At 44.7% G+C, this 25,989-nt stretch overlaps 1 protein-coding gene across 1 annotated transcript in view; it reads left to right on the forward strand.

The window, feature by feature from the left end:
* Nucleotides 1-25,989, forward strand: part of LOC126204272 (odorant receptor 33b-like) — a 140,101-nt gene that overhangs the window by 64,467 nt on the left and 49,645 nt on the right. The window contains exons 4-5 of the mRNA XM_049938661.1: nt 6,751-7,211; nt 16,669-16,768. Coding sequence (XP_049794618.1) covers nt 6,751-7,211; nt 16,669-16,768 — 561 coding nt within the window. The remainder of the gene's footprint in view (nt 1-6,750; nt 7,212-16,668; nt 16,769-25,989) is intronic.

The raw sequence follows: 25,989 nt of genomic DNA on the forward strand, positions 1-25,989 counted from the left end.
GGACTCGCATTGGGAGGACGACGGTTCAATGCCGCGTCCGGCCACGGTGATTTAGGTTTTCCGTGATTTCAATAAATCGCCCCAGGCAAATTCCGGGATGGTTACTTTGAAAGGACACCGCCGACTTCTTTCCCCGTCCTTCCCTAATTCTATGAGACCGATGACCTCGCTGTCTGGTCTCCTCCCCCAAAAACAACCCTACCCTCCTCCTCCAGTACGATGCGCCAGAGACATACGCCGAACATGATGCTCTACCCTCTTGGTAGTGCCACGTGCCCGTCCGGAGGCCGGTCTTCTTGCGACCTTATATTCTCGTGACCATCGCTGTCAGATATGAAATGAGCGTTTGGCGTCATTGTCCGGGAGGCCCCTTACGGGGCAGGTCCGACCGCCTTGGTGCAGGTCTTATTACATTCGACGCCACATTGGGTCACCTGTGCGCTGGATGCGGATGAAATGATGATAAAGACAACACAACACCCAGTCCCTGAGTGGAAAAAATCCCCGACCCAGCCAAGAATCGAACCGGGCCCCTTAGGACGGCAGTCCGTCACGCTGACCATTCAGCTATCGGACGCTGTCAGATATCGTGTACAGTGGCTTCATTCCTGTCAAGTCTCTCCGCAATATCGCAGGAGGAACATCCAGTTTCTCGTTTCCCTGTTACAGACCTCGTTCAAAGTCAGTGAATTGTTGATAATGGTGTATTTGTCGCCTTAAAGGCATTCGTGACTAAAATCAGCTCACCACGTCCAATCTCAAAAGTAACTAACTTACACGAACTTTACAGCATGTATTTAAAGCAAACCTGACTTGCATCCTCATAGTGGCGCTACTTGCGCAACTCTTAAGCGAGTGGCGCGAAATTTCAATAGACATCATCTTTCAGATGTAGAAGCGCTACTCCTTCTTGTGGCTGCGATTTTTTTCGTCATTGTACAACAGAGCCAACATATCTCATTATTGTTTCATTTAGTTCTGTAGTCAATGTTGATTTCTTGAAGACTGTTGTGAGCTTTTTTTCATTCGCTTACTTGTGATTATGTATCTTTACAGCAAATAAAGAAGTAAAAGAATATGAAGTAAACAATAAAAGTCATGAAAACCTAATCGGAATTGTACGATCTATTTTCTTTTAATTATTGGTATTTTACGGTTGATTCTACGTTAAGTTAAGCATTTCCAAACACATACTAGGTGGAAACGAAGCGTCAAAAAATGATTGTTATAAACTTTGAAGGAAGTTCAGATGCTAATCCTTCTATAGGGTTGTTAATATTAAGATCTATGGAGGTCATCTTCAGTTCCGATTCTCCTTCTAAAGCCGCTCTTACACGGAGTAAGACTAAGCCTATGACCGGATGTGGCATTCTGGTGTCCTATTCATAACTCAGACTTAAACACGTCCAGTTAACAACGAACGCCTCATTCCGTCCTTTCTATATATTCGCCCATCCTTTGTCACTGTTAACCATATAAATTCCCGTACCTTGCATTGATACGATTCGGAATTCGTTGATATGAGGTTGTGCCTTTCACATAAATAACAAGCTGCTAGCTCTTCTGAACACCATTAGTCCAATGGTTCAAAAGGCTCTGAAAACTACGGGTCATCAGTCCCCTAGAATTTAGAACTACTTAAACCTAACCTAAGGATATCACACACAGTCATGCCCGAGGCAGGATTGGAAACTGCGACCGTAGCAGCAGCGCGATTCCAGACTGAAGCGCCTAGAACCGCTCGGCCACACCGGCGGGCACACTATTAGTCTCTTGCATTAGTTTCTTTGGACGCCAATGCTTGCACATTTTATCTGTGGCGAGAGTTTTTGCTTTTATCTTTCTGAGGAAACGTTTTGTAGATTTCTTATAGAGTGAACTCGACGATATGAATGTTTGCCACAAGCACCAGCAACATCATTGTCTCGCTGCCCAGTGTCGTTGCATCTTTGTATTATTCAAGTTAGAAATCTTAAGAATACAACCCATTTTCATATATTCCAAACTGCAACTCTGAGTCTTGTAACTCCAGATAGTTTTAGATATGATGCACAAAGGCCTCCAGACACGTCTAGTACCTGTCGTGTCGTTTAGTCAGGAGAAAGAGATTGCTACGTTTGTAATTAGCCAATTTTTAATTTTTCTTATTCCCCTATTTATTTCTAACATAGCAGAAAATAAGTATTATGCTGGGAGAAAACCTATTTAAATAGACCAACAATTATTGAGAGAAAGATAAAAAATTATTCAAATGGCTCTGAGTAATATGGGACTCAACATCTGAGGTCATCAGTCCCCCACACTTAGAACTACTTAAACCTAAGGACATCACACACATCCATGCCCGAGGCAGGATTCGAACCTGCGACAGTTGCATCAGCGCGGGTCCGGACTGGAGCGCCTAGAACCGCTCGGCCACCGCGGCCGGCGAAAGAACAAATGCGATACAAAAAAATAGTACATCAGTATTGCAGCAACGCTTATGTTATGTGATGCACACTGACTTCCTGAGATGAACTTCATTTGTAATTAGTTACTAACAAGAACTTCTTATTAAAATTTCAAAACTTACGACAATATAATCTTCTTATGTATCTACTTACGACTGTAAACTACGCACTGAAGCTGCCTGTACTTCATTTCTATTCTGATAATGGAAAAACACCACTGACATAATCGCTATGGCAGTTACTTGAAGTGTCACTGTCACTGTTATTATTTAATGAAATAATGATCTCCTTCACTGAATATTCGAGATCAGCTTCATTCTGTCATGCTGAAGTCTGTTGCAGGCTCTCTCATCAAGTGTTTGATCATCAGTAGTAAACAATTCATTATAATCACATGTCCCCAGCACATTGATACAAGGAAAGCTCTTTCTGTTTATATATTTGTCTCCTTATAGAGAAGACTTCATGGTTTGTTTGCAATCGACGGCCGACAGAACATAGAAAATGATATCTTAATTGCCACTTGACTTTTAGAGACTATATTTTTCTTATGTTTCTGGAAAATCGGATCCACAAAGGTGCTTTTAGGGTAATATGATGAAGAACATCTGAAAATATCAGTGACACAGTTGTCTGGTGAAGGCCCTTGTACTTAACTCTTCCTAAACCATTCTGAAAACCTGTACCTGCTAAAAAGCACGAAAAAGTTTTCGTTTTCGCTTCGTTTAAAAGGTCGCCCCCTCTTCTTTCATGGATTTCGAAAAGGAAGGTATTCGCCAGCCCAGTAATACTGTTATTATTAAATCTGTATGAACTTGTACAGTTTCTCTCTTCCCATCATTACTTTGGGCTTTGTGTATCAGCAATATTAATTCTCCCAATTTTAGTAAAAAAAACTCGGTATAACTTAACCTCGACAGAACTTACTCAGCTTGAAGTGTGCAACAGAGTTCAGTTCAAAAAACGGAGAATTTTTCTCCCCTCGTGAAAACTTCTCTAGTTTCATTCATACGAAATTGGAGGATGGTCTTCGCATTGTACAACTTCCCGTACCCTCTTCCTCAAGTTGAGAATATTCTCGGATGAAGTATATTCTCCAACTCGCTTTATTCATACGAAATTCCGAAAATAAAGTACATTCTCTGTTTTATTCATAGGACCGTTTGTCTTGGACTCTGCTTACACTGAGTGACAGCTCAGGTATGTGAACTAGCCGTCTCTGCTCCGTGCTAGCCAACAATCAAGATAAACATAATTTAATCTCACTCCTTTTTCCCTTCATTGTTGTTATATATGTTTTTTAAAAACTATAAAACGATGAATTTTATAGGCGTTTACGTAAAAAATATTGATACCGTCTTCTTTTTTAAAATTAAAATCACTAAAAGAAAACAGAACAAATATAACACATAGGAGAAAGGGGACATCCTTCGACGAAAGAGCACAACACGTCTCTTAAAAGCTGAATGACCACCAAGAGGAAACGGGTAGGGGAGAGATGCAGAGCGAAAAGGAGAAAGAAGCCCTGATGTGGAGTGGAGTAGGAGAGGAAGAGTTATACTCGGTAGGACGAATAAATATCGGGGCAGATCTCATTGTCTGGGAGATATAGCATACCGGGATTGGTGATCATAGACAAAACAATGTACACTCCTGGAAATGGAAAAAAGAACACATTGACACCGGTGTGTCAGACCCACCATACTTGCTCCGGACACTGCGAGAGGGCTGTACAAGCAATGATCACACGCACGGCACAGCGGACACACCAGGAACCGCGGTGTTGGCCGTCGAATGGCGCTAGCTGCGCAGCATTTGTGCACCGCCGCCCTCAGTGTCAGCCAGTTTGCCGTGGCATACGGAGCTCCATCGCAGTCTTTAACACTGGTAGCATGCCGCGACAGCGTGGACGTGAACCGTATGTGCAGTTGACGGACTTTGAGCGAGGGCGTATAGTGGGCATGCGGGAGGCCGGGTGGACGTACCGCCGAATTGCTCAACACGTGGGGCGTGAGGTCTCCACAGTACATCGATGTTGTCGCCAGTGGTCGGCGGAAGGTGCACGTGCCCGTCGACCTGGGACCGGACCGCAGCGACGCACGGATGCACGCCAAGACCGTAGGATCCTACGCAGTGCCGTAGGGGACCGCACCGCCACTTCCCAGCAAATTAGGGACACTGTTGCTCCTGGGGTATCGGCGAGGACCATTCGCAACCGTCTCCATGAAGCTGGGCTACGGTCCCGCACACCGTTAGGCCGTCTTCCGCTCACGCCCCAACATCGTGCAGCCCGCCTCCAGTGGTGTCGCGACAGGCGTGAATGGAGGGACGAAGGGAGACGTGTCGTCTTCAGCGATGAGAGTCGCTTCTGCCTTGGTGCCAATGATGGTCGTATGCGTGTTTGGCGCCGTGCAGGTGAGCGCCACAATCAGGACTGCATACGACCGAGGCACACAGGGCCAACACCCGGCATCATGGTGTGGGGAGCGATCTCCTACACTGGCCGTACACCACTGGTGATCGTCGAGGGGACACTGAATAGTGCACGGTACATCCAAACCGTCATCGAACCCATCGTTCTACCATTCCTAGACCGGCAAGGGAACTTGCTGTTCCAACAGGACAATGCACGTCCGCATGTATCCCGTGCCACCCAACGTGCTCTAGAAGGTGTAAGTCAACTACCCTGGCCAGCAAGATCTCCGGATCTGTCCCCCATTGAGCATGTTTGGGACTGGATGAAGCGTCGTCTCACGCGGTCTGCACGTCCAGCACGAACGCTGGTCCAACTGAGGCGCCAGGTGGAAATGGCATGGCAAGCCGTTCCACAGGACTACATCCAGCATCTCTACGATCGTCTCCATGGGAGAATAGCAGCCTGCATTGCTGCGAAAGGTGGATATACACTGTACTAGTGCCGACATTGTGCATGCTCTGTTGCCTGTGTCTATGTGCCTGTGGTTCTGTCAGTGTGATCATGTGATGTATCTGACCCCAGGAATGTGTCAATAAAGTTTCCCCTTCCTGGGACAATGAATTCACGGTGTTCTTATTTCAATTTCCAGGAGTGTATTATTGGAGCGTAGTTTAGTGCAGGATATGCAGGGATGTTCGATGTGAATAAGGAGAGGTGGGATTTAAGGAGGATCCACATGGTGGAAGGTAAACTCATGTGGAAAGCGAAGCGGATTGCATAATGTTAAAGGATTTGGAGGGACTTATAGAACTTTGGTGTGGTGGATATCCAACCAAGATTTGCGTAGGAGAGGATGGATCAGATCAAGGTTTAGTAGGAGTTGAGGATGGTTCAAGGGTGTAATACTCTCAAGTTCGGCCATTTAGTCGTTTCACTATGTTGTGGGTTTTCTGTTGAACGGTTAGTAGGTGAGGCTACCATGTTGGTGGTCGAGCTCCAGTCCAACGTATTTTAGTGCATTAGTTAACTGGATAGCAAAGCTTCGTTTTGTAGCCACTACTGGGAAATTGGGACCGACTGACAGTAGTGTGACACTAGTAGTGCCTTATGAAGCTGTGTGCACCCCGTACCAGTCTTCCTACCAAGGAAAACTCTTTAAGAGTTACAGGAAACGAATCTAAGACCCCTGAATAGCAGGAAGACATATTGCCCACTGAATTACGGATGTGGACAGTTAATTGCATGGTACTGTCTAAATTGTAAGATAAAGGTCATGGAGATGAAAAATACAGTGGCTCGTCCTACAATTACTGCTTACGTTTGGGAGGGGTTGATCCGGAGAATCCGTTGGTTGGAGCAGGAGGTAAACTGACTTAGGTGGGTCTAGAGGGATCGTTCGGATTTCTGGAGTGTAGGGTGAAGGGCGAAAAAAGCGGTGTCATCAGTGTACTGAAAGAGGTGGATTAGAGGAGTTGGTTTGGGCATGTCGATATTGTAGGCGAGATAAAGGAGAGGAGAGAGGATGGAGCCTTGGGGCGTACCTACAGTGGGGCGGAAGTACAGGAATTGGTATGGTTAAAAGTGACAAAGGATGGGGGATTAGTTAGTAAGGACACAATATGGTAGATGGACGTGCGTCTAAGTCCGGAGTTTGAATAGGAGACTGGAATATCATACCCAGACATAACCTTAGTGCTATTCCCTGTGAGATGAGCTTTAAAAGGAAAATAGGAATTTTAGCGAGTGAGACGATATGTGGAGGAACTTACATGCTCTTGTACAAATTATTGCCTAGGTTGGGAGGGGTTGGTCTGGAGAATTCGTTGGTTGCACCAACACTGCTGAGGGTTTTCGCCTTCATCTTTCTGAACAAACGTGTTGCAGGTGTCTAACAGGGTGAACTCGACGATGTGGATGTTTGCCCCCATCATCAGCACCATCATCGCCTCGCGGTCCAGCGGCGGCGCGCCCGTCCAGAAGGCGTACGTGATGCCGCTGTGGCTGCCCTTCGACACGCAGTCCTCGCCCGCCTACGAGGCGGTCTACGCAGTCCAGGTGGCGAGCGGCTGGACGCTATCAGAGACCACGGTGCTCCTGGACGGGGCGCTGCTGTCGCTGATGCTGCACGCCGCCGCAGAGCTGGCCGTCCTCAACGACGGCCTCTGCTCCGTTGGAGCCGGCGTGCGGCCGCCGAGCGTCGCCCCTCAGCTCACTGCAAGCACTGCAGATCCAGAACTGTCACTGGACTACCCCAAAGATTTTACTGCCGGCTCCAGAGACCCTAAGCAGGATCAGATGTTAGGTCAACTGGTGATCAACATACAACATCATCAAACTATCATCACGTAAGTGACAACTACCTACCTGTTTTGTTGTTATTTTCTATGAAGAAATAAGCAGTCTTAATTGCAGTGTTAAAACAGTTTTGTCGACATAAAAGTTTTCTGGGTTTGGTACCGCGTCATAATGTAAAAACTACTGCTGCTATAGAAAAGTCAACGTTTCGGCCACGATTGCAGCGGTCTTCTTCTGGGTCTAATGGTGCGTTCTAGCTATGCAATGTCCTATATATTTTGTTGTTAGTGTTGACTGCGCATGTCATTACGTCATAATTTTAAAAAGGTAGTTAGTTTATTGGTCACTTGAGGAAGAAGGAGAGGGAACTTATTATAATAGGTTATTGCGGTGGAGGGAGAACGAGACCTCTGTTGCCCATTGGCTCTTGTGTTATGTACCATGATTGGTGGCCACCGTCGAATGAGAAGTCTGCTGCTGTTTACCAACTGCTGGACGTCGGCCGCGCGGCGGCAGTTACTCGCCGGTAGTGCTCATGCCTCGTGCTGACAGTGCGGTCTGTTGGGCTCTGATTGCTGGCAGCCAAGATGGGGCCAGCCTGAGTCCATCCTCCCTGTTCATGTTGTTAGGGTGTTGAAGTATTTCGATGGCCTCTCTGATTTTGCGTTTCGTCATAATTGGCTGCTTGGCCAACACACAGGCTTCGCTGAATTTTATTTCTTTTCCGCAGTCATGGTGATGTTCTGCCACTGCGGATTTGTTGTGTTGCCCTAGACGAATATAACGCTCGTGCTTCCGAATGCGCGTTGCTATTGGCCTACCAGTCTCGCCGATGTATGCCTCTCCACATTCGCATTCCACCTTGTAAACGCCTGCAGTGTGTAATGCATCCACCTTGTCCTTGGTGGAGCCGACCACGTCCTGGATCCTACGACCACTATAGAAGACAGGCTGCACCCCAACGCGGCGAAGTTGTTTGCCTATTCGGTCAGTAACGTTTTACACATAGGGTAAGCGTACTGTTGGCTGCAGTTTGTCTATTTCCTGCTTATCTTTCTTGCTTGTGTTCGTCGACAAGGCTGTGTTTATCGACTTATGGCTGTAGACATTGGCTAAAAACGTTGTGCGTAACCTTTTAAGCTCAGGTGTGATGTTTTGAGCATCACTTAGGCGCTGCGCACGGATTGCCAAAGAGCGGATGACAGAGTTCTTCTGCGCTAGGTGGTGGTAGAATTGGGTGTGCAGATACCTGTCAGTCCACGATATACTCTGTGCCCCAGTGTGCCCTCCGTTCTCCTGTACACTTCGACGTCTAGAAATGGGATGGCACCATTCTTTTCTACTTCCAGCGTGAACTGTATCTTCCAGTGCATACTCTTCAAATATTCGTGGAACTTGTGTAGCTCCGTTTCACCATGAGGCCATATAGCGAACGTGTCGTCCACGTATCTAAACCAGCAGCGTGGTCGTAAAGGAGCTGAACCGAGGGCCGTTGTTTCAAAGGCTTCCATGAATATGTCGGCTGCCAGCGGAGATAGGGGAGACCCCATTGCTACGCCGTCTGTCTGCTCGTAGTATTTCCCTTGCCATTTGAAGTACGTTGAAGTCAGGCACAACTCAACCAGGTCGCATATGTCTGGCGGGACATGCTCCTGAAGGATGTGGATAGTTTCATCTACTGGCACGTTCGTAAATAGTGATTTCACGTCAAAGCTGACCATTATGTCCGTAGGTAAAATTGTTTCTCCCTTTAGGCGTCCTATAAAGTGTGTCGAGTTCTTCACATAAGAGTCCGTCTTGCCAACTAGACGTCTTAGTTTGCAGGCTAGGTACTTTGCCAAATTGTAAGTAGGCGAATTGATCCCATTCACTATTGGCCTCAAAGGACAACTTTCCTTATGTATCTTAGGAACACCGTAAATTCTAGGAGAGACTGGTACTCTGGGAATAAGACCCTTGGCTGCGTCAGCGTCAATTCTCGAGTCCTTAATCGCGGCCTGCGTCTTTCGAATTATCTTCGCCGTAGGGTCCGCCCTTAGTTCTTTGTAGATGGGATCATTTAATAATTCTTTCATCTTGTCTTCCTACTGCAAGGTGTCTAAGATGACAGTAGCATTGCCTTTGTCTGCTGTTAATATCACAATTTCGTCGTTGTTCTTCAGTTCCCTGATAGCTGCTCTTTCCTCTCTGTTAAGGTGGTGTTTCTGTGGCTTGGCACGTAGTAGAACTCGAACGGTTTCCTGTCTAATTTTCTCAGCTTCTATCGCAGATGTGTGCCGGAGTGCTGTTTCCACGGTTTCGATAATTTCTTCCGTAGGAATCCGCTCAGGTGTGACGGCAAAGTTAAGTCCTTTAGCTAGTGCTTCTGTAGCTGCGTTGCTGATGGGATGAGAAGAAAGGTTCACTACTGTTCGAATCCAGTTAGGGCGTACTGTTCCTTGTCGTCTTTGGTAGCTGCTCAAATTTCTTCTTCTGGCGAATGGCGGCGGTTTCACTAGCTGCATACGCCTGCAGGTGAGTGATTCTATCGGCGTTATTCCAGTCGGTAGGCGATAACGTAGATGATAGCAGAAGATGTATTTCCAGCAACTGTTTGTTGTTGAAGTCAAGTTCTCTCCGCACCTGCTGAATACGCTCCTTCAGAAGAGATTTACTGGCTCGCCTGTAGATGCTTCTTGCTTTGTGAGCGTCGATGTTAAATTTGAACTGAAGAAATTTAGGTATAATGTCCTTATCCCGACACATCTTCAAGTAGATAGGATCGTTGAGAAGTTTCCCTTTCTTCTTCCTGAATGTTTCTAGTTTGCGGATGTTGCTGTGTGTTTCCTGCCTATACAGGATGCTAATATAATTGCGTAGGCTTCCGCGGCCAGAGTCAGTCGACATAAAAGTTTTCTGGGTTTGGTACCGCGTCATAATGTAAAAACTACTGCTGCTATAGAAAAACCAACGTTTCGGCCACGATTGCAGCGGCCTTCTTCTGGGTCAGTTTTTATTATTTCCCAGTGACTTTGTCGAGTTCACCCCGTAAGACACCTGCAACACGTCTGTTCAGAAAGATGAAGGCGAAAACCCTCAGCAGTGTTGGTGCAACCAACGAAGTCTCGATATCAACTCTTCCCAATCTAAGCAATAATTTGTACAAGAGAATCTAAGTTCCACCACATATCGTGTCACTCGCTAAAATTCCTTTTTTCCTTCCAAAGTTCATCTCACAGGGAGTAGCACTAAGCTTACGTCTGGGTACGATATTCCAGTCTCCTATTCAAACTCCGGACTTTGACGCACGTCCATCTACCTTATTACGTCCTTACTAACTAATCCGCCATCCTTTGTCACTTTTAACCATACCAATTCCTGTACTTCCGCCCCACTGTATGTACGCCCCAAGGCTCCATCCTCTCTCCTCTCCTTTATCTCGCCTACACCGATGACACCGCTTTTTACGCCCTTTACCCTACACTCCAGAAATCCGAACAATCCCTCTAGACCAACCTAAGACAGCTTACCTCCTGGTGCAACCAACGGATTCTCCGGATCAACCCCTCCCAAACGTAAGCAATAATTGTAGGACGAGCCACTGTACTTTTCATCTTCATGATCTTTATCTCATAATTTAGGCAGTACGAAGCAGTTAACTGTCCACTTCCATAATTCAGTGGTCAGTATGTCTTCCTACTATTCAGGGGTCTTAGATTCGCTTCCTGTAACTCTAAAAGAGTTTTCCTTGGTAGGAAGACTGGTACGAGGTGCACACAGCTTCACCTTTTTTAGGCACCTTCGGATTGGCTTACGGAAGAAATACAAAATTTCGTAATAGTGGCTTGACCCCATTTAGTGACACTGAATTACTAAGAAAATATTAAACAACTTACTGATATTTGGTGGCGACAGGTACATTGGATGCCGCGTACAAAATATTACAGCAGGTAATTTCCCCCTCTCAAACCTTTAAAAACGCTGTGCGGTGTCGGTGTCCAACAAAATAGAATAAAACAGAAAATGATCTAAAAATATTTTTTTTTTAATATGTAACTTGCTTTGTCCCTCAACTGACAACCCACACTAGAAACAAGAAGGAGGCAGCAGATTACCCTATTACGGCATGTGGTCATACGACATTCTGGAGGTGTAGTTCATATTATGGCTGCACACATCACACTGGATACGAATATTTACCAAGGCCCTTAGGCTAGTGCACGCGGCTCTCGGCAGACAGCGCCTGCGGACTGCGAACTACGATAGTGCAAATATGATAAAACATGTCATAACAACAAACCAAGACAGTTATTACAGATGACTGGTGTTCTAAAAATTGCTGATAAAATGCTTACGTTAATAACCAGAATAATCGGGGTGAATAAAAATTAAAAACGAAAGTGCAAAAAAAAAAAAGAAAATACATTGCTCCATAGGGAAAGTAAACAAGTACATAGGGGAGCTACGAATGCCAATTTTGAATGTCCGAAGTACTATTATAGCCAAAAACACTCTTCATACCCGAACCTCCCTAAAACCAGAATTTAGGCCCGTCCCCCTCCCCCGATGATTTACATTTTAAAATTATTTATAGTAACTAGGATAATATATTAAGACATAACATTCTAAACGTGCTAAGGACCAAAACTAATGCTTTGAGATACAAAAAAAAATATTTATGATACATGAAATTAGCATGCTCGTTTTTATAGCGTTGAACATTTATTCATCCAGAAATTATAAACTATACTGCAAGTCCAGAGAAAACTGCGTTGAATTGTTCAGAAAAAGGAAAACGAAAAACTTGAGAGCGGAAAGTGTCTTGCACATTACGTTATTCAGACCAAATGGGCTACGTCCTACAGAGATCTGATGCTATAATAGTTGACAAAACATATCTAAATATAAATATCTGAGGACATGTAAACAATACGAAATAAAAATCATCACTTTACAGTATCATTAAACAAATTAGTAAAAAAGTGCTGATACTCATGTGATATAAGGGATACCACAGCAAACAGCTCCCTTTTCTTCAGCACACAATCGTTAAATATTTTGCACTACTGAAAGTGGGCCACCAATGAAGTCACAAGCAGTTTTGCTTTTCTTTAGGATGTCTACACTTTCCCAACGTTCAACGTCACTGAACGTCCTACTGACACGCACTGTACTAGGTGAAGTGATTTTAATTTGTGCAGCAAAACTGATATGTAGCTTTTTTGTGATGATGACTATCAGCAGCAGTTTGGAAGTCAATAAAGTCCTTTTCCTCCATTCTGTGTTAAATAGTAAAGAAGGGCGTGCTCAAATAACTACTTCTCGTAAATCATCAGGTACGTAACATTTAACAACCTCCTTGCGCACTTCTAGTAAGGCAAAATTTCTTTCATGAGATACGAAACTGTGACCTGAAGCCAGATACTTACGTTATATTGTATTGACTGACTGTTCCATCGGTTCTTTGTAGAATATTTATAGATTGTGAGTGAAACACAAACAACACTGGTGTAATATTCTACAATATTTATTATTTGTTACGCTAACCGGTTTTGGGTTGTTACGCCATCACCAGCTGTGTATGTGGTGAAGTGAGATTTTGTTGGATCAAAAATTTAAAACTATTGCAGTCATATAAGTTGAAAGACACTACTAATATCTACGCCGTTGCTGGTCCTCGTGCAGACCATATAAAATTTGTTATCTCTGTGTGTCATCTCTGCTTCCTTAATAACACTGATACATGTTTACTTTTGTATGCTGGCTGCTGAGGGAGGTAGAGAGACAGTGAACTAAGTGCCAAGTTATGAAGTGTTATCGATAAGTTCCTGCACTTTGAATATAACGCGTAAATTCTTACAAGTACACTCAAATCCTGCTAAGAGCCTCCACGAATGTCCTTATTGAGTCAGTAAGGCAAGTAGCTATGAGCTGAGTGGTTTTCGTAGTTGCTAGTGAGGATATTTCCGCTGTGTTTCTGTGAATTCAGGTTGCGCCATGGCTCAACTGAAAGAGTAGCGTGTATGTATAAAATTTTACTTTAACTTACAATAATCACTGAAGACACAGACAAAATTTTAATGCAAGCTTTTGGGAGCAAGGCTTTAGGTCAGGCACAGATCGATGATGGTGACAGTTCCGATCACCTGTCAACTGGCATCACATTGTAAAATGATCATAAAGTGAGGCACCTGATTCTCTAAGGTCTTAAATAGATCATCTAAGAGTTCTACAACATCTGGAGAATATTTTGCGGTACATCTGAAAGTATTCTGTCAGGAGAGTTGAACACGAGCAAGATTTCAGCGAAGTTTGTTCTATAACTGCTTGAAAGCCGTCCAAGGCAACACCATGTGGAAATCTACAGCAAAGGTTTTATGTGTAGAGACTGAAGCAGCGAGTGATAATTTGCACCTGCTTACTGGTCAGGTGCGTTAGCCACTAAGCCGCGTTGGCACAGCTGTTCACACAACTGCACGAATTACTCTGGCACGCCTCTCTCCTCGATGCAAATTCTCACTGCCACCCCAAACTACTTTAAATTTCGCCATACACACCAACATAATTGCCGAGTTTCTCCGTTTACGTTCGGTGCTGAGTTGCTATTCCAGAATGGAGAGCCTCAGCAATTCTGGTCGTGTGTATGGGGGAATATAAAGTAAACTGGGGCGGCCGTGAGAATTTGCATCGAAGAGGGAGGCGTGCCAGGATAATTCGTGCAGTTTTGTGAACCGCTGTGTCGAGGAGACTCAGTGGCTAACGCACCTGCTTAGTAAGCAGGAGACCTAGGTTCAATTTCCGGCCTTGGTACAAATTTTCACTCGCTGCATCATATCTGTATGAGACCGGTGAAATCTCTGAAATTGTGACATTTCATCTGGAGGAAGACGATTAAGACTTTCAAAGGTTGTCACTGATGACGCAAACTGACTTTATTTCCGTCTGCAACTACACTCATGCTCATAAATTAAGGATAATGCTGATACATGGTGAAACAACTCTCTGGTTGGCGGTTTGCGGGTTTAAATCACCTCGGGATATGACCATGCGGTGCATTTCACCTGAGGTCGTCGCACGGTGGCGCTGGCAGCAGTTGACGTACGCAGAGATGTGCTGCTGCATGTCAGAGTACGGTGCAGCGCGTAAGTGCGCAGACATTTTATGATGTGCTAATGGTGACTGTGTGTTGAAAATGGCTCAAAGAACACATATTGATGACGTTATGAGGGGTAGAATACTAGGGCGACTGGAGGCTGGTCACACAGCAGGTCGTAGCACGGGCCCTCCATGTGCCACAAAGTGTGATCCCAAGATTATGGCAATGATTCCAGCAGGCAGGAAACGTGCCCAGGCACTACAATACGGGACGTCCACAGTGTTCAGCACCACAAGAAGACCGATATCTCACCATCAGTGCCCGCAGACGGCCACGGAGTACTGCAGGTAGCCTTGCTTAGGACCTTACCGCAGCCACTGAAACAGTTGTCTCCAGACATACAGCCTACAGAAGACTGAACAGACATGGTTTATTCGCCCGAAGACCTGCAAGGTGCATTCCACTGAGCCCTGGTCAAAGGAGAGCCCGTAAAGCCTGGTGTCAAGAACACAGTACATGGTAATTGGAACAGTGGTCCCAGGTTATGTTCACAGACGAGTCCAGGTATAGTCTGAACAATAATTCTCGTCTTCATCTGGAGTGAACCAGGAACCAGATACCAACCCCTTAATGTCCTTGAAAGGGACCTGGCTGGAGGTCGCGGTCTGATGGTGTGTGGTGGGATTATGATTGGTGCACGTACACCGCTGCATGTCTTAGACAGAGGAACTGTGACAGGTCAGGTGTATCGGGACGTCATTTTACATCAGTATGTCCGCCTTTTCAGGGGCGCAGTGGGTCCCACCTTCCTTCTTATGGATGATAACGCACGGCCCCATCGAGCTGCCATCGTGGAGGAGTACCTTGAAACAGAAGATAGGCGAATGGAGTGGTCTGCCTGTTCTCCAGACCTAAACCCCATCGACCACGTCTGGGACGCTCTTGGTCGACGTATAGCTACACGTCTTCACACCCCTAGGACACTTCAGGAGCTCTGACAGGCTCTGGTGCAATAATGCGAGCTTATACCCCAGCAGCTGCTCGACCACCTGATCCAGAGTATGCCAACCCGTTGTGCGGCCTGTGTACATGTGCATGGTGATCATAGCCCATATTGATGTCTGGGTACACGCGCAGGAAACAGTGGCGTTTTGTAGCACATGTGTTTCGGGACGGTTTTCTCAACTTATCACCAATACCGTGGACTTGCAGATCTGTGTCGTGTGTGTTTCCTCTGTGCCTATGCTATTAGCGCCAGTTTTGTGTAGTGCCACGTTGTGTGGCACCACATTGTGCAATTATCCTTAACTTATGAGCATGAGTGTACATCTACATCTACATACCGTACGGTGCGTAGCGGAGGGTACCTTGTACCAGTACTAGCGGTCCAGTTCCCTGTTCCATTCGCAAACGACCGTCTATATGCCTCCATACGAGCCCTAACATCACTTATGTTATCTTCGTGGTCCTTGCGCAAAACGTGTGTTGGTGGCAGTAGAATCGTACCGCAGTCGGAATCAAATTCCAATTCTCTAAATTTTCTCAATACTGCCTCCCGAAAAGAACATCATATTGCCGCCAGTGATTCCCATTAGAGCACACGAAACATCTCCATAGTAACGTGCGTGCTTATCCAACAGATTTAGCAGCACCTCTCTGAATTGCTTCGATGTATTCCTGAGTTCTACCTGGTGGGGATCCCACACACTATATCAGTATTCAAGAATGGACCACATCGTCGCAATCGATTTGTTTTTCTTTTACTTCTCTTGAGAAAAACTGGACAAATTAAGAGAAACATTAAGTCCACGTTTATATGTTTACATTTTTTATAGATGAAAATGATTAAAATATGTTAGGTCGACCCTCCTGTCCAGACGATTAATAAAGAATTATGTTGTCATGTTCCTGACGTTTGAGAGATTACGTGAGACGAAAACGTCTACAGAAATGGCGTAGAATCGACTGGGTACTCCACGACGACAATGCTAGACTTTTGCAGCCTAATCAGGAATTTTTTACTAAAAACGTGATGACAGCTGTCCCCACCTGCCGCCGTAATCGGATTTCACTGCGTATGAGTACTTCCTCTTTCCCAAGATGAAAATGAAGTCAAGAGCACGAATATTTGTACAGTGGAGAACATTCAAGCGGAATGGCAGAGGGTATTAAACACTGACCAATGAAAGACTTCCATGAACATTTCAAAACAGGCAAAAACGTTCGCCGCTCACTCTCAAGGGATTACTTTGAAGGTGATGTTGTAGAATAAATCGTGATAATTTTAATTCACGTGTTTTGTGAATTTTCCTATAAACCCTCACACACGGCATACATTGTAGAAGTTCATGTCAAATGAACTTCACGGAGTGTGTATAACGCACCCAGGACAGTGCAACGAATGAGAGCACGTGGATTCTTTCTGCTTGCAGCTACATCGGCCTTCTGCAGATGGTGGTCAGTCGTGCCATATCCTTGTTGCTGGCCTGCAACACCGCCAACATCTGTTTCAATATCATAGCGACAGTGGCAGTAAGTACGCAGCATTCATACACAAACACGCTATTCTGCACTATCGTTGTCTTAAGAGCAGTCATTTTACAGTACCATTAAATAATACAGCTTAATTAAATACACAGATAATAACAACAGAATTACTTTCGCTGAACTGAACTTAATGAAAAATGAAATGAAATCAATGAAGATGGGATGGCGTGAAATTATATCTGCGAGAAACTCAACCCAAAATATCCTGCTCTGTCCCAAGTTTTCACTAGTGACGACTTATTCACAAATAAAGTAATGTTTTCTGTCTTTTCTCCTTGTAAATGAACTCGTGTAATCAACTGGAGGTAACGTGAATCTTCAGTTTGTCCTGGTAGCTTTGTTAATCTAACAGTGTACTCCCAGTTCATAGTATCCACCAGGCACAATATTTCTGGAATCAGACATGTCGCCATCGTCAGGTGCGCTGACGAACACACACACACACACACACACTTTGTCTCTGCAGAAGAAACGGCTCGCGAAAGTGGGGGGCGGGGTTATATAAATCGGCTGTCCACACGCAGGAGTTCAGCTGGTCATTGCACGTGACAATGATGATATATCTGATCGTCGAAATATTGTGTCCATTGGATACTATAAACCGGCAGATACACTCATGGATTGTTCGATCAACTAGAGCTAAAAATCCTATGGAATAGTAATTATAACTGCATGTTAACCGAGAAAGACCAGCATCATATAACATAAATCTGCAGAGGTCAAACAGACACAGAGTGTTTTCGACACTGACACTGCTGGTCATTGCACTTGCAACCCAGGATAGCATGAAACAAAATTTCAGTTACTGATCCTATCCAGCATGGTAGAAAGCACACACGATTAAATTTTTTGGTGATTTGAGGTTATATAGGATGTAAAGTTTAGTTCATAGAGCTTTTATGGCAGTAGCAATGACTATAATACAACACTCTGGATGCCAGAGTCAGCTACGTCACTCCATACTGCTTTAACTTCATGCCAGAGTCCATTATATAGTTGTGGCTGTTAAGAGGTGCGCAAAGTACTGGATGCTTCGTGGTAACACATCAATGAAGAGGAATTTGTCATCAGCGCCACTACCACTTTTAGGGCAAAGTCTGTGAGAATGTGTGAGGGAATATTGCATTAGTTGCTGGCAGCTAGTGGGCTGGGCGTATCGTCAATTGCGCTAAGGCAACAATGATGTTGAATTTTTGTGAGCCAGGCTACGCTTACTTGATGTAACCCGTCAGCACAGTAGTAATGGAAGAAACATCATCATTGGGGATTAGGTGGTGTTGCAGAGCATGTGACCAAAAGTGGCGCATTAATGTAACAGGTGCGCTACTGTCTGGAAACAACAGCTGCCAATTTTGTAGCAGATATAATCGCAGCGCAGCACTCTGCTAGAATGAAGGGTCTATGCCACACGAGGAGGCGACATAAACTCATCAACAGTATCCACAAATTCGAGTGTCCATCGTGGTACCAGTTTCATGCACCAAGTCCACCCTCTGGATTTGTTGTCACAGCATGGTGGGCCTTCTCTGCTCACTCCAGGAGCAGCCACGCTCTTGCCCACGTGCAGTGGGTTGCATCCTGTGCACAGTAGCTACCTTCTGACAACACAACAGTCATGCCTCCTTGCTGTACACTTCAGCCGCACATGTGCAGTCATTCATCACAGAGCTGGCTACATCTGCAAGATTCCTCTCCACCTTCACATGCCGCTGACGCTGATGCTTTGGCTCACGCAATAGGGGTCTGTGCTAGGCCCTCATTGAATGTGTTAGCACACATTGCAACAAGCTGGCTAGTCGCTAGCAGTTGCCTAACCAGCTACTGGCCCTCTTCATACACTCCTGGAAATGGAAAAAAGAACACATTGACACCGGTGTGTCAGACCCACCATACTTGCTCCGGACACTGCGAGAGGGCTGTACAAGCAATTATCACACGCACGGCACAGCGGACACACCAGGAACCGCGGTGTTGGCCGTCGAATGGCGCTAGCTGCGCAGCATTTGTGCACCGCCGCCGTCAGTGTCAGCCAGTTTGCCGTGGCATACGGAGCTCCATCGCAGTCTTTAACACTGGTAGCATGCCGCGACAGCGTGGACGTGAACCGTATGTGCAGTTGACGGACTTTGAGCGAGGGCGTATAGTGGGCATGCGGGAGGCCGGGTGGACGTACCGCCGAATTGCTCAACACGTGGGGCGTGAGGTTTCCACAGTACATCGATGTTGTCGCCAGTGGTCGGCGGAAGGTGCACGTGCCCGTCGACCTGGGACCGGACCGCAGCGACGCACGGATGCACGCCAAGACCGTAGGATCCTACGCAGTGCCGTAGGGGACCGCACCGCCACTTCCCAGCAAATTAGGGACACTGTTGCTCCTGGGGTATCGGCGAGGACCATTCGTAAACGTCTCCATGAAGCTGGGCTACAGTCCCGCACACCGTTAGGCCGTCTTCCGCTCACGCCCCAACATCGTGCAGCCCGCCTCCAGTGGTGTCGCGACAGGCGTGAATGGAGGGACGAATGGAGACGTGTCGTCTTCAGCGATGAGAGTCGCTTCTGCCTTGGTGCCAATGATGGTCGTATGAGTTTTTGGCGCCGTGCAGGTGAGCGCCACAATCAGGACTGCATACGACCGAGGCACACAGGGCCAACACCCGGCATCATGGTGTGGGGAGCGATCTCCTACACTGGCCGTACACCACTGGTGATCGTCGAGGGGACACTGAATAGTGCACGGTACATCCAAACCGTCATCGAACCCATCGTTCTACCATTCCTACACCGGCAAGGGAACTTGCTGTTCCAACAGGACAATGCACGTCCGCATGTATCCCGTGCCACCCAACGTGCTCTAGAAGGTGTAAGTCAACTACCCTGGCCAGCAAGATCTCCGGATCTGTCCCCCATTGAGCATGTTTGGGACTGGATGAAGCGTCGTCTCACGCGGTCTGCACGTCCAGCACGAACGCTGGTCCAACTGAGGCGCCAGGTGGAAATGGCATGGCAAGCCGTTCCACAGGACTACATCCAGCATCTCTACGATCGTCTCCATGGGAGAATAGCAGCCTGCATTGCTGCGAAAGGTGGATATACACTGTACTAGTGCCGACATTGTGCATGCTCTGTTGCCTGTGTCTATGTGCCTGTGGTTCTGTCAGTGTGATCGTGTGATGTATCTGACCCCAGGAATGTGTCAATAAAGTTTCCCCTTCCTGGGACAATGAATTCACGGTGTTCTTATTTCAATTTCCAGGAGTGTATGAGGTGGGGACGTGGTCACCCGTCATGACGATGCGGTGCTGATGTAGAAGCAGAAAATAAATGATTGATTCTGACAGCCATTTCGCTCTGGGTCTTCATCAGCCTGTCACCCAACCTCAGCTCTCAGCCATTCAACAGCCAAAGCGCCGCCCTGAGCTCGGCTGTAAATGGGAGTCAGAAGTGGGGGCATCGTCTTCAGTTGGCAGTAGGGAGTATGTTGTCATCTGAAACACAACCTACAGTACCCACACAGTGGGTGAGGGGAGTCTATTATTTACCCTTGCTAAGTGTGACAGACATGGGGTCTAGGACCGAATGCTACAGTAACTTGCTGATTACTTTTTTTAAGCCATAGGAACTAGCTGATATGTCTGACTTTTGGGACAGCAGCAATGAGCAGTATTTGGATCCGTTACCTATTCATACTGTATGATGTGGAAGTGCGGAGTATGTGCAAAGGCAGTGCCACAAGACTTGGTGGAGTACAGGAGACATGTATCAGCAACAGCATTACGGTAACGGCAACAGGGATGGAGAGGGAGGAAGGGACCAACCGTTAAATGCAAGGAGGAACCTTAAGTAATGTCTCATGCAAGTGAGGGCTATAGAGGGCTATAGAGCTGCACCTTTTTTAGACTGATGTCAGCTGATAGGTATATCTGCTTAAAGGAAGTGCCTCTAACTAAGGGCTCACCTCCAGAGGATGTAATGTTTCCAAGTAGAGAAGGAATTAGCATATTTCATCAAAATATAAGAGGTATTAGAGATAAAGTTAGTGAACTGCTAATAGATGCTAACTCTGAAATGATTGGTATATCAGAGCAGAACTTAAATAATTTGATAATTCAGAGGCTTCCTTTATCAGGCTACAGATTAGCTGGATGTTTCTCAAGGAGTTCCTCGCGGGGTGGGGGAGTGGCTCTGTACGTAAAAACAGGATTTCATTCCATAGACGTATCACGACACTGCACTGAACAGATATTTGAAAGTTGTGCAGTATTAGTTGAATTTAGTGAAACTACACTTGTAATTGCTGTTGTTTATAGGTCCCCTAACTCCGACTTCAGAGCATTTTTGCTTAAGCTACAGAGGGTTCTTGATTCACTTTGTAGGAAGTACCAGAAAGTAGTTCTATGTGGTGACTTCAATATCAATTTTGTACGTGATTGTGCAAGAAAAAGGTCCTAAATTCATATGATCTGATGCAAACTGTGTTTTTTCCAACTAGGGTGCAAGGGAACAGTAGCACAGTCATAGACAATATTTTTATTCATTCTTCATTACTGGATGGGCATTCTGTTAGTAAAAGGCTGAATGGCCTTTCAGACCATGATGCACTAATTTTAACACTAAAAGGTTTTTGTACTCTAACCAATGTCGTATTTAATTACAGACTACATAGGAAAGTTAATCCAACAGCAATAGAGAGTTTTTCAAAACTTATCAAGGAACAAGAGTGGCAAGATGTTTACAGTGCCGATAATATAGATGATAAATACAATGCTTTCCATAACACATTTCTCATGCTCTTTGAGAGTTGCTTTCCATTAGAACATTCTAAACGGGGTACTAGCAGTAATGGAAAACTCGGTTGGCTGACTAGTGGGATAAGGATATCATGTGGAACAAAGAGGGAATTATATCAAAATGTTAGAAGTAGTCACAATCAAGCTACAGTAGCCCATTACAAACAGTATTGTAAGGTGCTTAAAAATGTTATTAGCAAGGCAAAAAGTATGTGGTATGCAAATAGAATAGCTAATTCACAGGATAAAATTAAAGCCATATGGTCAGTTGTGAAGGAAGTGTCTGGTCAGCAGCACAAGGTTGAGGATATAACGTCAGTTCGCAGTAATAATATTTCTGTTACTGATAAATCAGATATATGTACAGTATTTAACAACCATTTTCTGAGCATTGCTGGTGAATTAAATAAAAATTTAGTTTCTACAGGAAATCATATAAATTTCTTAGCAAATGCCTTTCCGAGATTGACGTCTGAAATACTCCTCTGTGATACAGATAAGAGGGAGATTGAGACAATAATCAAATCACTGAAGACTAAGGACTCTCATGGTCATGATGGAGTGTCTAGTAGAATATTAAAGTACTGTGCTGCACATGTTAGCCTCGTATTTAGCCATATTTGTAATTTTTCCTTTAGGAATGGTCAGTTTCCTGAGCGATTAAAGTACTCAGTAGTAAAGCCGCTTTATAAAAAGGGAGAAAGGGATAATGTAGATAATTTTAGACCTATTTCTATGCCATCAGTGTTTGCAAAAGTTATCGAAAAGGCTGTGTATGTAAGGTTAATTGATCATTTTATATCACACGATTTGCTATCAAATGTACAGTTCGGCTTTAGAAGTCGTTTGACAACTGAAAATGCTATATTCTCCTTTCTCTGTGAGGTACTGGATGGGCTAAACAAAAAGTTACGAACGCTTGGCGTATTTTTTGATTTAACAAAGGCATTTGACTGTGTTGATCATACAATATTGCTCCAGAAGTTGGACCATTACGGAATAAGGGGAGTAGCTCACAATTGGTTCACCTCTTACTTTGGCAACAGGCAGCAAAAGGTCATTATTCACAATGTTGATAACGGCTGTGATGTGGGATCTGAGTGGGGTACTGTCAAGTGGGGGGTGCCCCAGGGATCAGTGTTGGGGCTGCTCCTGTTCCTTATTTATATAAATGATATGCCCTCTAGTATTATGGCTAACTCTAAAATATTTCTGTTTGCCGATGACACTAGCTTGGTAGTAAAGGATGTTGTGTGCAACATTGACTCGGTTTCAAGTAGAGCAGTACATGACCTCAGTTCATGGCTTGTAGAAAATAAACTAACGTTAAATCACAGTAAGACTCAGTTTTTACAGTTCCTAACACACAATTCAACAAAACCTGACGTTTTAATCTCACAGAACGGGCATATGATTAGTGAAACTGAACAGTTCAAATTTCTAGGTGTTCAGATAGATAGTAAGCTGTCGTGGAAAGTCCACGTTCAGGATCTTGTTCAAAGACTTAATACTGCCGTTTTCACTGTTCGAACGGTATCGAAAGTGAGTGATATTTCGACACGTAAATTAGTCTACTTTGCTTATTTTCATTCACTTATGTCGTATGGTATTATGTTTTGGGGTAACTCTTTCCATACTGGATGGATATTTTTGGCTCAGAAACTGGCGGTTCGGGCAATAAGTGGTGTGAGTTCACGAACCTCTTGTCGACCTCTTTTCGCGAGTCTGGGTATTTTGACATTGGCCTCTCAATATGTATATTCCTTATTGTCGTTTCTTGTTACCAATATTAGTTTATTTCCAACAATAAGCAGCTTTCACTCGGTTAATACTCGGCAGAAATCAAACCTCCACTTGGATCGGACTTCCTTAACTCTTGTGCAAAAGGGTGTGCAGTATACTGCTGCATCCATTTTCAATAAGCTGCCACTCGAATTGAAAAATCTTAGCAGTAATCCACGCGCTTTCAAATCGAAACTGGAGAGTTTCCTCATGGGTCACTCCTTCTACTCTGTCGAGGAGTTCCTTGAAAAATTAAGATGATTCTCGTTGTATTGCTGATAGCGTTTGCTTAAACTTATGGACTGATTTTCTTTCAGGTTCATGAACATTTATACATTTATTTTTATCTGTTATTACTTGCGCTCATGTTCCTAGAAGAGTCAAGCAATATGCTGCTTTCCGCGATATATATCTTAAGAGAACTCTACGAACTTAAAATTAGCGAGATTCGAGTCTTCACACAGGCTTACCAACAATCTATTGCCCAATTAACCATTTGCGACTGGAACAGGACAGGTTGGGGGGGGGGGGGGGGGACGACAATGGAACACAAAGTACTCTACTGTAAGATGGCTTGTGGAGTATAGACACAGATGAAGAAGATGAAGATGTAAATCTGACACGTTCCATGACCTTGGAGATTTGCTCCTCAATTTTGTCCTACGGAACTTGACATTTAAATTAAGTAAATAAATTAATTAAAAGCTTCATCCTGAGGTTGGATTTTTTGCATCAACATCATGCCAAAATGACCTCCAACGAGGTTTGGGGGAACTTAGTGGTATCATATTCCAACTAGCAAAAATGTCACCAGCGTAGATCTGTCATGAGGTGCATCTATAGCACAGGACAATCCAGTTCAACTTTTTTTTTTTTTTGTAAGTCATCAGTAATCCGACTGGTTTGATGTGGCCCGCAACGAATTCCTCTCCTGAACGTCTTCATCTCAGAGTAGCACTTGCCACTTATGTCCTCAACTATTTGCTGGATGTATTTCAACTCTACAGTTTTTACTCGCTACAGCTTCCTGTAGTACAGTGGAAGTTATTCTACGAAGTCTTAACAGATGTGGCGCAGTGGTTAGACACTGGACTCGCATTCGGGAGGACGACGGTTCAATCCCGCGTCCGGCCATCCTGATTTAGGTTTTCCGTGATTTCCCTAAATCGCTCCAGGCAAATGCCGAGATGGTTCCTTTCAAAGGGCATGGCCGACTTCCTTCCCCGTCCTTCCCTAATCCGATGAGACCGATGACCTCGCTGTCTGGTCTCCTTCCCTAAACAACCCCAACCCAGATGTCCTGTCGTCCTGTCCCTTCTTCTTCTCAGTATTTTCCATTTATTCCTTTACTCGCCGATTCTTTCGAGAACCTCCGCATTCCTAGACTTACAATTCCACCTAATTTTCAACATTCTTTTGTAGCACCACATCTCAGATGCTTAGATTCTCAACTTTTCCGGTTTCTCCACAGTCTGTGTTTCACTACAATCAATGCTGTGCTCCAAACGTACATTCACAAATATTTCTTCCTCAAATTAACGCCTATTTTTGATGCAAGTAAACTTCTCTTGGCCAGGAATGTCCTTTTTGCCAATACCTGTCTGTTTTTATGTCCTCTTTGCTGCGCCCGTCGTGAGTTACTTTGCTGCCTAGGCAGCAGCATGCCTTACCTTCATTTACTTCATGATCACCTATACTGATGTTAAGATTCCCGCTGCTTCTCATTACTTTCGTCTTTCTTCGATTTACTCTCAATCCATACTCTGTACTCATTAGGCTGTTCATTCCATTCGGCTTATTCTGTAATTTTTCTTCACTTTCACTGAGGACAGCATTTTGTCAGCGAACCTTATCACTGATATTCTTTCACCTTGAATTTTACTTCCACTCTTGAACTTTTATTTTATTTTTATCATTGCTTTTTCGATGTATAGATTGAATAGTAGGGCCGAAAGAAAACATTTTTGTCTTACATCCTTTCTATTCCGAGCACTTCGTTCTTTGTCTTCCACTCTTATTATTCCCTCTTGGTCTTGTATATATTGTATGTCACCCCTCTTTCCCTATAGCTTCCCCATACTTTTCTCAGAATTCCGAACGCATTGCACCATTTGAAGTTGTCGAACGCTTTTTCCAGAAACACAAATCCTATGAATGTGTCTTGATTTTTCTTTGGTCTTGCTTCCATCATCAACCGCAATGTCAGAATTGCCTCTCTGGTACCTTCACCTTTCCTAAAGCCAAACGCGTAGTTACTAACACTTCCTCAATTTTCTTTTCCATTCTTCTGTATTTTATTCTTGTTAGCGACTTGGACGCATGAGCTGTCAAGGTGATTGTAAGATAATTCTCGCAGTTGTCGGCTCTTGCAGTCTTTGGGATTGTGTGGATAATGTTTTTCTGAAAGTCTGATGCCAGTCTCATCATTCTACAGACTAACGTGAATACTCGTTTTATTGCCACTTTCCGCAATGATTCTAGAAACTTTGATGGAATGTTATCTTCCCTTCTACCTTATTCGAATTTTAAGTCTTCAAAAGCTCTTTTAAATTCTGGTTCTAATATTGGATCCCCCATCTCTTCTATACTGACTCCTGTTTCTTCTTCTATAACGTCATCAGACGTGTCTTCCCCTCA

This window comes from Schistocerca nitens, chromosome 9 (assembly GCF_023898315.1).
Source record: "Schistocerca nitens isolate TAMUIC-IGC-003100 chromosome 9, iqSchNite1.1, whole genome shotgun sequence".
Classification (NCBI taxonomy): Eukaryota; Metazoa; Arthropoda; class Insecta; order Orthoptera; family Acrididae; genus Schistocerca; species Schistocerca nitens.